This window comes from Gorilla gorilla, chromosome 13, assembly GCF_029281585.2.
Source record: "Gorilla gorilla gorilla isolate KB3781 chromosome 13, NHGRI_mGorGor1-v2.1_pri, whole genome shotgun sequence".
NCBI classification, from domain to species: domain Eukaryota; kingdom Metazoa; phylum Chordata; class Mammalia; order Primates; family Hominidae; genus Gorilla; species Gorilla gorilla.
In genome coordinates this window covers 120951545-120967633 of record NC_073237.2, presented here as the reverse complement: position 1 = coordinate 120967633, position 16089 = coordinate 120951545, and the positions used below count along the sequence as shown (strand labels likewise).

The window sequence follows — 16089 nt, the reverse complement described above, 5'->3', positions numbered from 1 at the left end:
TTGTTGGAAGAGTTAGTCTCAGGTAGGCTTCTAAATCAGAAAATGTATATTTAACACAGGGCCTGAAACATGGGAGACTCTGAAGTAGAGTTTGTCTAGGGGAAAAAACCTTTCGTGAGGTAAGATGAAAGAGTTAGAAAATGTGAAAATGAAGAAGAATATGAATGCACTATTAAGAAATTCAACAGAAGAACTGTACCCCACCCACACAACACACACACCTCTCGAGGAGCCATCTAATTGCTTTAATGTATTATGAAAGCCTTTTAAATACTAAACTGAAGACAGCCCTGGGCTTGACTCTTTGGAGTACATGAGATTAATAAGAAAGGATAGAATTGTAAAATAAAAATACTATGTGATGAGTAATGTCGTAGTATATTTTAGGGATCCAGGCAGAGGGGAAGAAGGGTGCGATTTGACTTTGAGTTTAAGTCTGGGAGAATGGAGTCTTAAAATATTTTACAGAGGAGGTGATTTTTAAATTGAGTCCAGTAAGATTAGTAAGTGGGAGTGGAAACTATAAGGAAATAGTGAAAAGAGTTATTCCAGGCAAATGGAATAGCTTAGTATAATATTTGCACTATAAGTAAGTGGGTCAGCATGGCTGGAGTAATGGGTACTTAAGAGGAGTGGTGGGAAATGAAGCTGGAGAAGTCAGGAAGAGCTGGGTTATAGAGGGAGGGCCTTAGGAGTGTGGGCCTTTATACCATAGGTTCCTGGTAACCACTGATGGGACTCAATGAGATCATGCCACACGTAATGGGGGCATTTTATCTTGCCTTTTCCCAGAATTCTCACATAGAACTGAGTTCTTTTTAGATAGAAGTCTTTTCCTATATCATCTGACGTTGTCTCTAGGTCAGGTAGATGGATGTATGAACAAATGAAACAACCAGAGAAGTCAGGGCTGAAACCAGAGTTGGCTTGGAAACAACTAACCTTCAAGTGGTCTACCTTTATAGGAGCACCAAAGGAGAAAGCCTGTCACTTTACTCTGCCCCCAAGTTTGAGACTTGCTTTGTACAACTTTGATCTTTTTTTACTTCAGCTTCACATGTTGCTTAACAGCAGTTTGAGCTGTTGCTGTGTTCAGGGCTAGAGTATTTATTTGCATTAATCTCTGGGCCAATCTGGGTCTTGAGAAGAAGGTAAACAGTCACGGGTGCCAAATGTGATGAATAAGTCCCAACTTGTTTAGACCTCTCAGGAGACAAAATAGTTGACTGCATTTATATTTATATGCTCTGTATCTGATTCCTTTGTTTTCATTCAAAAAGGACTTATTTATTCATATTATAATCTGTTCTTGATTGGGATACTTTAAAAATTCATGGATAAAATCTTGACTGGGAAATTGTGAGAAATTTTAAATGGAGGAAAAGCTCACCTTTTCCAGGTTCCTCAGTTCGCAGGTAGGAAACTTACCTAATTAAATGTCTTACACATATTTAGATTTCCTGGATTGTCCCAAAAATGTCTTTTTACAATTGTTTGGTTCAAATCAGGATCTAAAAGTACATATATTGCATTTGGTTGTTAACACAAGGCTGTTCTTTTTTTTGAGACAGGGTCTTGCTCTGTCACCCAGGCTGGAGTGCAGTGGCGTGATCACAGTTCACTGCAACCTCCCAGGCTCAAGCAACCCTCCCACCTCAGCTAGGATAGCTTGGGCTTCAGGCGTGTGCCACCATACTGGCTAATTTTTTTTTTATAGAGACGGGTCTCCCTATGTTTCTAAAGCTGGCCTTGAACTCCTGGGCTCAAACGATCCACACACCTCTGCCTCCCAAAGTACTGGGATTACAGGTGTGAGCCACCTTGCTGAGACTATGTAAGCATACTGTATATATGCTTTATATATATAGTCTATATATAGTCTTTTTTTTCTTTTCTTTTTTTTTTTTTTGACACAGAGTCTCCCTCTGTCGCCCAGGCTGGAGTGCAGTGGCACCATCTAGGCTCACTGCAAGCTCCGCCTCCCGGGTTCACGCCATTCTCCTGCCTCAGCCTCCCGAGTAGCTGGGACTACAGGCGCCCGCCATGACGCCCGGGTAATCTTTCGTATTTTTAGTAGAGGTAGGGTTTCACTGTGTTAGCCAGGATGGTCTCGATCCCCTGACCTTGTGATCCGCCCATCTTGGCCTCCCGAAGTGTTGGGATTACAGGTGTGAGCCACCACACCTGGCCAGTCTTTTTTGTTTTTTTGTTTATTTGTTTTGAGACAGAGTCTCGCTCTGTCGGCCAGGCTAGAGTGCAGTGGCGTGATCTCTGCTCACTGCAACCTCCGTCTCCGGGGCTCAAGCAATTCTCCTGCCTCAGCCTCCCGAGTAGCTGGAATTACAGGCGTGTGCCACCATGCCTGGCTAATTTTTGTATTTTTAGTAGAGATGGGGTTTCACCATGTTGGCCAGGCTGGTTTTGAACTTCTGACCTCAGGTAATCCACCCGCCTTGGCCTCCCAAAGTGCTGGGATTGCAGGCGTGAGCCACCGCATTTTTTTTTTTTTTCCTTAAAGCACACTCTGTAGTCTTTTTTTTTTTCCCCCCACAGCCAGTCATATTACTCTTTTACATAGCATTGGCATTATAAAATCTTTTGAGATCGTCTTTATTCCTTCTCCTTCTTCCTGCAGGTCTCGAAATACCTTTCCTACTTGTCTGCCTGTGGAACTTCAAGGTTCAGCCCAAATGTAATGCCCTCTCTGGCACCTCAGTCTGTTCTAATGAATTGCTTCTTCATCTTTGTTTCTCTAACACTTTTCTTACCCACTTTAGTTACAGTACTCATAACATCATACTGTCATTTATCTGTTTAGTGTATGTGCACTGCTCGTGAGTTACTATGGAGTGGTGAGAAGTAAGGTTGGAGGTCAGCAGATGATGAGTACTTCTAGGGCAAGGATCACATAATATTATTTTATGTCAACATAGCCAGCATAGTGCTTAGCTCATAGGAGACACTCCATGAGTGTTTGTAGAATTGGATTTTTAAAACCTGGTTTCTGGAATATTTTATTTTAGTTTCCTATCCTTGAGTTTTTTCCTGAACTATGAATTCTTTCCACCTCCAGGAGTTGAAGGCATAACTGGAAATTGTATCCAAGGATGTTCTTAGTTGCTCTCATTCTTTCTCCACTCTCAGGAACTTTGCTTCTTAGTCCCAGATAATATGGACTTCATTTGACTGTGATTTCATTATTCCTATTTAGTTGAATTAAACTCTTTCCCTTGCCATAGGGAATGTCTATATCAAGGATCTGACAGGTGAGAACCAGAGATCTTGGGCTCTTGTTTTTTGTTTTAACCTCTGTAAGTTTGAAAAGGAATTCGAAACATTTTCTGCATGCTCCTGATTTTCTAAAATGGATACAAGTCCCTCTCCTTGAGAATGGTCGCCGGGCTTTCACTTTGCATCAGACATTCATTGAAAGGTTCTTAAAAACAAATAAGGCAGAAATGATTCTAGTGATCATGTGGCCACTAGGTTTGCTGTCTTTTGTTTTACACTGAAGAACTAAACTTACCCCTTCAGCCTCAAAATCTGCAGTCATCTTTGAGAGCGTCTATTTGAATAAACATATGGGAAATGGTGTTAAGAACATCTCAAAAGAGGCTTTGCCTTTTCCTGTCCTCAAGATACGTGGTTTAGTGGAAGAAATGGAGGACTGGGATATTTTATTTTCTTCTCTATTGGTCTGATGACTCCTGCCTCTTCCTTTCTTTGAGCTTCATTCAGTTTGTCCATCTTTAAAATGAAAGTGGAAACAATCTCTTGGTGGTTAACTAAGGTTCTGCCATTCATAATTTGGACTTCATGGCCAGACGCAGAGGGAAGGAGCTACGGGTAGTCGCCGAGAGGCCGCGGAGCCAGCGACGACCGACTCAGCCGAGCGGCCGCCGCCGCCTTGCCCTCATGGCGGCCGCCACGGACACTCAGGAAGACCACGATACTTCCATTGAGGATGCAGACGAGTCCAACCATGACCCTCAGTTTAAGCCAGTAGTTTCTCTTCCTGAGCAAGAAATTTTAAAACGCTGGAGGAAGATGAAGAGGAACTTTTTTTTTTTTTTTTTTGAGACGATGTATCGCTTTTGTCGCCCAGGCTGGAGTGCAATGGCGCCATCTCGGCTCACTGCAACCTCCGCCTCCCGGGTTCAAGCGGTTCTCCTGCCTCAGGCGCCCGCCGCCACGCCCAGCTATTTTTTGTATTTTTAGTAGAGATGGGGTTTCACCATGTTGACGAGACTGGTCTCAAACTCCTGACCTCAGGTTATCCACCCGCCTTGGTCTCCCAGAGTGCTGGGATTACAGGAGTGAGCCACCGCCCCCGGCCAAAGAGGAACTTTTTAAAATGGGGGCGAAACTGTGATTTGCCTCAGAGAACCATCTCCCAGAATGGAACGAGCGAGGCACTGGTGACGTCAAGCTCCTGAAGCACAAGGAGAAGGGGACCACCCGCCTCCTCATGAGGAGGGACAAGACCCTGAAGATTTGTGCCAACCACTACACGCCAGTGGTGGAGCTGAAACCCAACGTGGGTAATGACCATGCCTGAGTCTGGAACGACGAGTGCCCCAAGCCAGAGCTGCTGGCCATCCGCTTCCTGAATGCTGAGAATGCACAGAAATTCAAAACAAAGTTTGAAGAATGCAGTAAAGAGATTGGAGAGAGAAAAGAAAAGATCCGGCAAAAAAGCGATCATGCCGAAAAAGTGGCGGAAAAGCTAGAAGCTCTTTCGGTGAAGGAGAAGGGAGAAGACCAAGGAGGATGCTGAGGAGAAACAATAAATCGTCTTATTTTTTTCCTCTCTTTCCCTTCCTTGTTTTTTTTTTTTTTTTTTTTTTAATTTTACTCTGCCCCTCTTTTTTGGTTTGTTTTTATTTGGTTTCGTTTTTACAAAAGGCCGTTATATAAAGAACAAAATTTAAAAATAATAATTTGGACCCCATTAGATTTGCAGTATGCAAATGCTACGTATGTTTGGATTTAGAATTTTGTTTATCTACTTTTTTCCCACATTTCAAAGCTAGTATTAGCAAGTAGAAAATGTTGATTTCCTGTTTTCTCTCTCCTTCCCACTTATAAATTCCAGTAGTTCTGTTAATCTTAAATGATTTTTCTTCTTCTTTTTTTTTTTTTTAAGTAGGGACGAGGTCACTCTGTTGCCCAAGCTGGAGTGCAGTGACTATTCAGAGGCCACAATCATAGTGCACTGCAGCCTCAAACTCCTGGCTTCAAGCCATCCTCCTGCCTCAGCCTCCTGAACAGCTGGGACTACTGGTGTGCACACCCATCCCCAGCTAAACAATCTTACTTGGAGGCGTAGTTAAAAATTAGTGTTTAGGCCAGGTGTGCTTGCTCATGCCTGTAATCCCAGCACTTTGAGAGGTTAAGGCAGGTGGATCACTTGAGCCCAGGAGTTCAAGACCAGCCTGGGCAACATAGACTCCCATCTCTACCCAAAATTTTTACAAATTAGCCAGGCGTGGTGGTGCGTGCCTGTAGTCCCCTGTAGTCCCAGCTACGTGGGAGGCTCATGCGGGAGGATTGCTTGAGCCCTGGTGGAGGCTGCAGTGAGCCATGATTGCACCACTGCACTCCAGCTTGTGTGACAGAGCGAGGCCCTGTCTCAAATAAAAAAATAAATAAGATTTAGAGTTCATCTTTTGCATTCACATGGGCAGTGTGGTGTCTGTTCATCTTCTCTCGCCTCTTCCAGTAGAGTCTATAAAGTGCTCTCAAAAAACTTGTGGGACTGAGAATGCTGAAGAAATGTGGCTCTATATCCAAAGATGAAACTTAATTGTCTCCTTAAGCTATGTTAAAGATTTGTTCTCAGGCTTGTGGGTGCATCAAGGATTGTTAGTTGGACTCACCTTGAAAATCAAGGCGTCTGCTTCAGTCTTGGTAGCAGAAGTTAGACTAATAGCTCCTTATTCATCTTTTCCTCCAAAAGTTGGTGCAATAAAGCACAGAGGCTTACTACACCTCTGTTGTGTGCAGATATTTAGTTCTAATAAATCCATATCCTTCAGGGAAACAGAGAGCTGCCCTTTGTTTCCAGTTGAGTAGCTTTTTGCTAGTGGACCTTCCCCTTCCATTTTTTCCACCCTCATTCTATTTGTAGTCACTTTACTAAAATCATTTAAGAACTACGTTAAATCCACAGGGACTGAGAAGAAAATATTAATCTATGGGGTTGGGGTGGGGGTGGGAAAGCTGGTCAGTGTATTTATGATGGGGTAAAGTGTGTCATGGCAGTGGCAGAATATTTATTTTTAGACAAATTACAGCCTTTTTCCTCATCTAAATCATTGGTCACTTTCTCTTTAGGCTCTACTTTGTAAGATGACCCTAATGCTCTCTGTTGGTTAGAAAAGCCCTCTAGTAATGGTAGTGGCAATATTTGCCATTCAGTTATATGGCTGCTAAGTGACAGATTCCAGTCCTACTCCAAGAAGGGTCTCCTTTTTCTGAAATACTGCTGTAAAGTGTGCATAGCCTTTAAGTTATTCCTAAAGCTAAATTGGCAGGGGAGATTTCATAGAATGAAACATTTTACACAGTTAAAAAGCATTTATCCTCAGGAATCAGTTTCTCTTGGGGACATTCCACCTTCTTAGTGGAGCTTGCCCTTTTATTGTGTCCTGATATTTGAATGTTTAGCTGAATGTTTGACATCATGTGCCATTAGCACGTGGCTCCAATTTGCCAGCCTTTGGGGTACTGTGGTAAGGTATGAGTGTGTATGTGCGCACTCGGTGTTATACACTCTGCTGCATGCTGCTGGTGTGGTTCATGAATCAGGGAAGCTATAGCATGATGAATGTTTAAGATCTTATGAGTTTTAGGGGAATGAAGCAAGAAGCTTAGTTTGAAGGTGTAAACTTTTGGCTGAGGGTAAGGATTGGGGGTGGTGAAATTAGTAATTTTTGCTTTGTAAAAGGATTTTGCAGACCTAGTTTCCTTTCTCCAAACTAATATGTATAACCAGAGCATTCTTGCATTCTTTCAAACTAGTATAGATAACCAGAGCATGGAAATGAAGGGCTAGAGTTAAAGTAAGCCCTGCAAACAACTCTTAGCTCTGTGTATTAATTTTCTTAGAGGAATTTGCCTTGTCATTGTTTATTATAATGACAGAAAACAGGGAATCCCACTTCTGCACGCCCCCCATACCCCCCAGCAAAACCCTACATACCTAACATTGAGTTTCCGTTTTGTCTTTTCCTTAGACTGAAAGGTTTTGGCTTTAAATTTTCTAATCCAGTCTGGAAGACTATAGCATAGAATAGTTCTTGAAAAAAAAGAAGAAAAGCCCCACATACCAGAACCCTTTTAAATAAATTCTTTTAAAATGCTGCCTTTTAATTTTAGGATCTTAGCTTAAAGAAGACTGGAGGAGAATTTCCCATGAAATAGTTCCCATAATAGTTTTCAGAAAGACGTGCTAGGCAGTATTGTTAACTAAAGAAAATAAGTCTATCAGTTCCACTTAGATAACCTTTGGTAATAAACGAACTCCGTACACGTTGTGACCTTAGAGCCTGAACTTTGCAATCACATGACCAGCTTGTAAACTGACCTGTGAGGATGACTGTCGTAGTCCCGGTTTAGAGGAATTGACCAAGTGTCGGAAGGGTAGTCATCAAGCTGGACTTGTCCTGTAATCTCTGTTTCTTCATGGCTGCAATAGAACTTTTCAGCAGACTACAAGAAGCATGAAATGGAGACATGGGAAGGTAAGGAACAGTCTGGGGCCCAAATCTAAGGGTTAGAAATTTTCTTTGAAGGTTTAGAGCAGATAGCCTTGAGGGAGAAGGGAGGCAGTCCACAGGCAACTTTTTTTTGTGTCTTCGCAGAATTCAGCTAGAAAGTTTTCATGTATGTAGCAAGTGACTGTAAATGTTTTGGAATGGAGAAAAGAGAGAGAGAACTGCAGTGAATTCATTGTTGTGGTTGATGAAGAGCAGAAGAAAGGGGGGATTAATTTAAATTTTATAGTGATTTTAAAAAAATTAAATTTACATGTCAGTACATAGATACAGTTTACATTAAAAATTGTTGTTTATTTCTTGACAGAAGTTGTTTATATTTTAAATTCTTTAATCCAGTTCACTATCTGCCAAAGCCTTATTTACTACTGTTAATTATAGATAGAACTGGGGTCATGAGGCCATTGATAAGGCAACCTCATCCTCTGGTAGGGAGCTTCTATACTTTACAGTTTGGGATATAAGACTAAGCCATTGCTAATTTCTTTTTAAGTGGGTTGCTTTTTAAATGGGTACGTTTTCTGCATGTGTGTGTATGTAATGAATAGTCGCTAGTGTTATAACTTGTTTATTTGGGATAGTCTAGTTATGTGAGAAACCCCACTTTTCCACAACTTTATTATTTAGGCCAGGAAAGACACATACAGCTGAAGGAACAGATAAAATGGATGAATGTTAGTATTAAAGTTTTGCCATGTTTATAAAGTACAAGCTAAGAGTTTGCGAAGAGTTTGGTTTTCTTAAAGGCAAGCACTACTGAGAAGAGTTCCCGACTCTTTGAAGCAGTTGATAAATTTCTAGGACTGGCATTAACCCTACGAAATAGCTGGTCCTGGGAAAGCTTCCCAGGCTCTTGCAGCGTGGCTAACATCTGCCAAAGGCAGCTTTGCAGTTTCATTCTCACTCTGGGGATGCACAAACCAGGGAAGTGGGACCCCCTCTGATAATAGCATTCTTCTTTTTAGTAACCTTGGCTTCATTCCTCCCTTATATGGTGTACCCCAGCACCTTACATGCCAGAATTATTGGTTTTTAGTGCAAGTTAGCAGAAACAAGAGAAAGTTCATAGAAAATACCAGTTATATATAAGGCCTTTTATTTATCTTGAACAGCCTCCTCCCCCAGTATGCATAGAAATTCTTTGTTAAACTATCCTGGATATACTAGCTTTTCCAGAAAGGAGTAGTTTAAGAAGTAAGATTTGCTTTGGATCTGTTGGACAGGAGTTTAGGAGCTGGCAGAGTCCCGGAGCAGTAATTACATGAGTTTAGAAGGGATGACTCTGGAGAATTTAGATTTTTTTTCGACCAGCTTGAGTCTCTTAGTGATATGTAGTCTGCTAGCTCTGAAAGAGAAAAAAGGTTTGCACAGAAAGTTCTCCCCTGGTTCATATTTAAGTTTTGAAACTTCAGTTCTTCTTAGCCATTCAACTGCAGAAAATAACTTATGGTACCAAAACAAGAACTTTCATAAAATAAGGAAATGAATTTAAAATTGTTCACCTAGATCTTTCATTGAAAATTCTAGTAAAGCAAAATGAATTATCCCAGTTGTAGGAGGTTTTGGAATCTTAAGAGGCAAAATCAACTGCTTACAAAAGAGGTCAGTGAAAATGCTACTGTAAAAAAAGCATTGCCTGGTTTTAGATATTGGGCCCTTGTCCATTTAAATTAACCTTTGTCACAGCTGGGCATACAAATGTTTTGTTTTAGTTCACAGAGGGTTAACTCTATTGAAGCTTTCACTGTGGCAGGCCTGATCTGTGGAGTCATACAATCTGGTCTTTCAGCCCTGCCAGTCGCTAGGCAGGAAGTCTTATTTCTTAAGCTATCTTTCAGAATGGGGGTTGGGATTTGGAGAAAGGTGGGGGAAGGGCTTTGGAGCATCTGTAAGGATCAATAACAGAGAGAGAGAGAGAGCCGTAAGAGGGGCCATTGTGCACACTTCAAGATAGATGCAGCCCTTGTGCACGGCCCCTGCCTGGCAGGACAGACACCTAAAACCAAAACAATGACACCGAATGAATTCTCTGTGAAAATTAGATTGCCGCTTAAAGGAGAAAAATACTTGAGTGCCCTTTCAACGTTGGGGAATATTCTCATTCCTCAACTTGCAAAGATTAGGCAACCCCCACTAGAAATAACTCCAAATTGATTTTTAAATGCCTTTTGTCCTCATGCTAATACTGTATTGAATTGGAGAGGGTGATCATTTTGGTCTTGGTCACATGCATCAAAGCATTGAGTAAGTAATCTTTTTTCTTCTCTCTCTCCCCCTCTCTGCTCCCTTCCTCCCTCCCTTTTTCTCTTCTTTTTTATTCTAATGTTTGCTTTACCCTGTTGGTTTTGGAGGCATCATTAAGGGAATGAAAAAACTAAGATTTGGTTAGGATTTGAGTAACACATGTGCGAAATCCCTCCCCCAACAGCTGGTATTGGCTCTCGAAACTTCAACTGAGCTAAACAGATGTTCCTAGTGTGTTATTTTGAGATAATTTAAACCAGACTTATAGTCAAGAACTCTACAAAAATTGTAGATTTGATTTTTAAATGCACTAAAGTTGTGATATCGTGCCACATCTTAATACATGTTATATGGGTGTTAAGCAAAAACACCTGAGCTTGGGAAAGTGAGCAGTTCCGCCAATGAAATTGTGATATTTAAAACACTACCAAGTTTGTTATTCTTTTACTCCAGCCCAGATTTTCATTTTTCAGATTCCCCTTTCCCAAACCCTGTAACATTCCTGTTTTACTGTATCCTTTTCCAGAGGACTAAGGCATTAATTCATTAGGTACTTTTTTGATGCAAATTCTTTATGGCATTTGGAAAGAGTAATGGAGTCATTGCCACCTTTCTTCTACTAAATCTCCAAAGTACTGGTAACAACTGACTGGTAACAGCTGAGAAAAATGGAATCCTAAACAGCCTTAAATAGTCTTCTCCCAACTTGAAATCTTCCAGGAATAAATGCATAAATGAACTGGGGGTCCATAATGTGGCTTGCAGACAGACAAATGGAATAAGGGGAGGCGGGGAGACCTGCGCTTGAAATTAGCAAGTTTAGTTTATTCTAGGCTTCTTGAGTTGAAAACTGACATAATCTGGACAATTTTGAGGCTAGGAAAAATATCTGGATGCCTCACATCATCTGGATATTTTTAACCCATCTCTAATCGGTACCCTTTTGCTGGGGAAAATGATGTACAGGAAGAAAATCTGATTTAATCACCACAAACAGTACCTCCTTGACACAATTGATTCTGCCCCTCTGATATATTGTAATTCTCCATTAATATTTAAACCAAAGAATCGATTATTTTAATGGACATTTTCCATGGACATACAAATATTACTAACAAAACTTGGAAGTTCAGTTACCATTTCCGTTGTATTAAAATGGGGTATGAAACCTACCATGACCCTTTTGAACAATGTGGTCTTTAATGTGTATTAGGGGGAGGGCCTAGTGAAGGAAGAGCCATAAAAGTCCTCAGGGTTCAAGATGAGGTTGGGATTTTGGCCCATTGCTTTTGTCATTTTCACACACAAACATCACTGCAATCATGTTTGATTTAGCATCCTTAATACAATGAGGTGGGAGAACAAAAGGATATCAGAGGCACAAGTATGGCAACCAAACAATCTCCCACCCCGCGACCACCAATTTTTTCACATCATTCGTTTTTTTCTGTTCCCCTGCTACTGGGGTTTCTTTTTAAGCCGAGGAAATTAATCTGTTTGCAAGAATCTTTTTGCATGCCTCAGTAGTTTGCTTGGGCAATTGAAAAGCTACATCTCAAATGGTTTTTAGCCGTGTGAAAAGTCATTTCCTAAAAACTTGGGGAAAACACTATAATTAGGAAAAATGCATCTACCCATATTTCAAGGTTAAGAGTTGGTCAGGGTGTGTGGTGGGGGGTGGGGGGGTTTCGCACTGCACAGCTGTTTTACATATTTTGAAAAGCCTGATAGATGTAAAGGTCATTGCTAACTCTAACAGGGTCTTGATGCTCACACTGTGATCCAAGGACCTTGCATTAATTAGGATGAGAAGCATGGAAGGTCAGGAGTCAACCGGCTGGTGAGCCTCGATGGATTGTTAGTGGGACCAATCAGAATTCCTGTAGGATTTTTAAACCATTAAAACAAAAAAACAAAAACTACTGCTGCTTCTGTTGCCTCTGGATGGATCCCTTGGTCTGTGTGGCAAGGACTCGTCCCCTGTTGCCCAGATGGCTCGTAAAAACTTGGCTACATATATGGCTTTGCTACAGGCTTCCTGGTGTTGGAGAAAGAACCTCATCAGCTTGACTCTGTCACTTGGCCAAGTCACTTGACCTCTATGAATCTCAATTTCCTTATATATGCAACAGAGGATAGTAATACCTATCTCACAGGACCGCTATGGGAATTAAATAAGAAAACTGTCAAGAGTGCCCAGAACATGCTTAATGTGGCTTGAATTGAAATGAGTTTCAAAGAGGAGCAAATTTAGGGAAATTAAGAAAAAGAGAATTCTTGGGTGAGCCTATGGCTGGTGGTGTTTATACTCTAAGGTCTCCAGGGAGTGCCTCCATTCGGTAAGCAACAATAAGGGAGGGGCTCTTTGGAAATTTAGCCTTGAAAATGCTGTACAACCAGTGGGGCCAGCTGCTGAGCCTTCTAGAACCAATTGCAGTGTTAATATGCTATTCCTGTGGTAGTGATAATTAGTCATGAATGGGTCCCTGCAAAATTTCTGGCCTTTTCTCTACAGAAAGTCTTTACAGTTGTGTTGATTGGAAGAAAATGGAGAGGGGGATGGGCTTTAAGGTAACAGAGATGTTAAATCATAACCAGGAAAAGAAGGATAATAAAGTTAGTCTTAATTTCCTGTGTTTTGATAGATAAATAGATGCCAAGACAATTGCCATGACCATGTTTGATAGCCCTTTCTCAGGAGCTTTACCGTGAAGTAGTGAAGTTGGGAATGTTGTTAGCATGCTAATCATTGCCTTACTAACTTTGGAGTTGTCAACCTCTCTGCCTTCTGGGTTCAGGGGTTATATCAATGGCTTGTTATTCTAATCTCTGTATATAAAATTATTATGCAGCTAACATTCATGAAGTATTTACTATTTTCTAAGCACTGGGAACAGAGGTGAGTTAGAATTCCTCACCTAAACTACAGATCTCCTTTTTGATCTACAAAGAAGGAAAAATAGTTTTAATGTTGCTTAACAGATGTTGAATATTCACCACTTAAAAAGTGGAGCTTTTGAGAGTGACTGGGGGAGAAGATGAGCTAGCAGTGGGATTTGCTCTCACTTTGGGGCCCTATATTTCTTTGAGGGTTTTTGCTTTTTGGGTTTTTTTTTTTTTTTTAACTACTTTTGCTAGGTATTTCTTGTGACTTATTTGCTCTTCCAAATGTATGGCTGCAAAATAGAATATTTTAATATTTTTCTTAACATGGTAAAATTAGAGGCCTGAATTACAATTGGCAAAAATGTAGAGAGAGTCGAAACCTCATTTTTCTGTTTCTCTGTTAGCATCCTATTTACCATTAGCGAAATGTTTTCCTTTCTATGAGGTTTCAGCATGTGGCCTCAGTGTGATGGCTACAGTAGACTAGCTTTGCTTTTTTTTTTTTTTTTTTTTTTTTTTTTGACGGAGTCTTGCTCTGTCACCAGGCTGGAGAACAGTGGTGCGATCTCGGCTCACTGCAACCTCCATCTCCTGGGCTCAAGCGATTCTCCTGCCTCAATCTCCTGAGTAGCTGGGACTGCAAGCGTGCGCCACCATGCCCAGCTGATTTTTGCATTTTTAGTAGAGACGGGATTTCACCATGTTGCCCAGGATGGTCTCGATCTCTTGACCTCATGATCTGCCTGCCTCGGCCTCCCAAAGTGGTGGGATTACAGGCATGAGCCAGGGTGCCCAGCCAGCTTTGCTTTTTAAAGGAGCTAATAAGTTATGGATAACTTATTAAGTATCAGATATATTTATTTATGGTATATTAAATAACCACTGCACAAGAAAATGTATGTTTTAGACATTTGAAAAAAGAAAAAAGCAGACACCATTCCTGTGAGCATTTAATCTCAAAATGTGCACAAGTCAGTGTGGAAAGAAGAGCAATGCAAATGAAAGGCTTGGCAACCAGTAGGTGGTAGCCATCAAGTCTTGGCCTTGGTCATTATTATAAGAGTATGTGTACATGTACACTATCATATGCATTTGTGTTTTTTTATTTTTTATTTGTTTGTTTGTTTGTTTTTGAGACGGAGTCTCGCTCTTTCGCCCAGGCCGGAGTGCAGTGGTGCTATCTTGGCTCACTGCAAGCTCCGCCTCCTGGGTTCACGCCACTCTCCTGCCTCAGCCTCCCGAGTAGCTGGGACTACAGGCGCCCGCCATCGCGCCCGGCTAATTTTTTGTATTTTTAGTAGAGACGGGGTTTCACCGTGTTAGCCAGAATGGTCTCGATCTCCTGACCTCGTGATCCGCCCGCCTCGGCCTCCCAAAGTGCTGGGATTACAGGCATGAGCCACCGCGCCCGGCCTGTTTTTGTTTTTAACTTTGCCATGAGGTAGTTGTTAATTGCTGCTGACAAGAAAATCTGCTATCCTCGACTCTTTTATTCGACTGGGAGCAGGAAGAGGGAGAGGTGATGATGTGCCACAGTGAGTGTCTTTTCCTGTCACTGGATATAGTCCGGCCATACCATTGTTTGAACCATGAACCAGTTACCTTAAGAAACTGACCATCACATTATACTGGTTTTTTTTCTTTTTCTTTTTCTTTTTTTTTTTTTTTTTGAGACAGAGTCTCGTTCTGTCGCCCAGTCTGGAGTGCAGTGGCACGATCTCGGCTCACTGCAAGCTCTGCTTCCCGGGTTCACGCCATTCTCCTGCCTCAGCCTCCCGAGTAGCTGGGACTACAGGTGCCCTCCACCACTCCCCGCTAATTTTTTGTATTTTTTAGTAGAGACGGGGTTTCACCGTGTTAGCCAGGATGGTGTCGATCTCCTGACTTTGTGATCCACCTGCTTTGGCCTCCCAAAGTGCTGGGATTACCGGCGTGAGCCACCACGCCGGGCCAGGAACCTAGAATCTTAACAGTACGACGTGTTCCTGGGTGCGGTGGCTCACGCCTGTAATCCCAGCACTTGGGAGGCCGAAGCGGGTGGATCACGAGGCCAGGAGATCGACACCATCCTGGCTAACAGGGTGAAACCCCGTCTCTACTAAAAAATACAAAAAATTAGCCAGGCGTGGTGGCAGGCGCCTGTAGTCCCAGCTACTCGGGAGGCTGAGGCAGGAGAATGGCGTGAACCCGGAAGGCAGAGCTTGCAGTGAGTGGAGATGGCACCACTGCACTCCAGTCTGGGCGACAGAGTGAGACTCCGTCACGAAAAATTCTAGATCTAGGTTCCTTTAGGATATGTCGAAATTAATTTTCTCTCAGCACTCCTGCTCTTGTCTCCACATGCCATTTGGAATCATACACTAAAACATTTGCCATAGGTTACCAATCTGATGTGAGAGAAAAACCATCTATCATAGAATAGTTTTAGTATGGAAAGTCCATCATATATCATATGCTGACAAGAACTTAGACTCGATTTATTAGTTAGTTATTTTCACTAACCATTAGTCTTACCAAAGTGAGCACTTTGGAGAATGATAAATGTCTTGTGAGGAGCTGAGGAGAGAGGAGTTCTAGTTTTGTTAAAGTGTTGACTTGAAAGGCTGAGGCAGGAGGATCACTTGAGCCCAGGAGTTCAAGGCTGCATTGAATTATGATCTTGCCATTGCACTCCAACCTAGGCTACAGAGCAAGTGAGACTGTTGGTAGGGAGGGGGGAATTATTGATCCAGAACCTTAGGGAAGCAGAACCTTTGGTTCTAATGGCTGCGTTAGTAAAGTCATGTGAATGTAATGTGTAAAAGAGTGCTCATTCGCATTGTTGAAGCTTCATAATTTGCGGTCTTAGTGATGAATGCAGACTCCAGCACTTTCTCTGAACATTGTTACATGTGGAAGAAGTTACAAAAGCACTTTCTGGGCAAATAAGAATGGGAATGGCCAATAATGCACACGTCTGTGTTTGGGGCCCATTATTCTGAATCTGGTGAGAATTTTGGAAAAAGTGGCCTTTGGCAAGGTAGTGGGCAACTACATTTTTTACCCTTTTAGAACATACAGTTTCACTTAAAGCATACTAATTGGTCCTTCTTTCACCAGGGCCTCAGAACTGTGAAGGGACCTAGGGAGCTGATTACTGAGCTTTGAGCATTGGCACAAGGTCTCTGGGCTGGCTCACCAG

General features: G+C 41.9%; 1 protein-coding gene and 1 pseudogene across 9 annotated transcripts in view; both read left to right on the top strand.

Moving 5' to 3' along the window:
• The window catches only part of NR6A1 (nuclear receptor subfamily 6 group A member 1), a 255466-nt gene that overhangs the window by 169568 nt on the left and 69809 nt on the right, over positions 1–16089 (top strand). The window contains exon 1 of one of the 9 annotated variants that reach the window (XM_055351893.2): positions 7522–7745. The exons of the other annotated variants lie outside the window; for them this stretch is intronic. Within the exon in view, the coding sequence (XP_055207868.1) occupies positions 7730–7745 (16 nt within the window). The 5' untranslated portion in view covers positions 7522–7729. Of the gene's footprint in view, positions 1–7521; positions 7746–16089 lie in introns of those variants that run through there. 9 annotated transcript variants of the gene reach the window in all.
• LOC101154113 (ran-specific GTPase-activating protein-like) lies at positions 4054–4790 on the top strand (annotated as a pseudogene).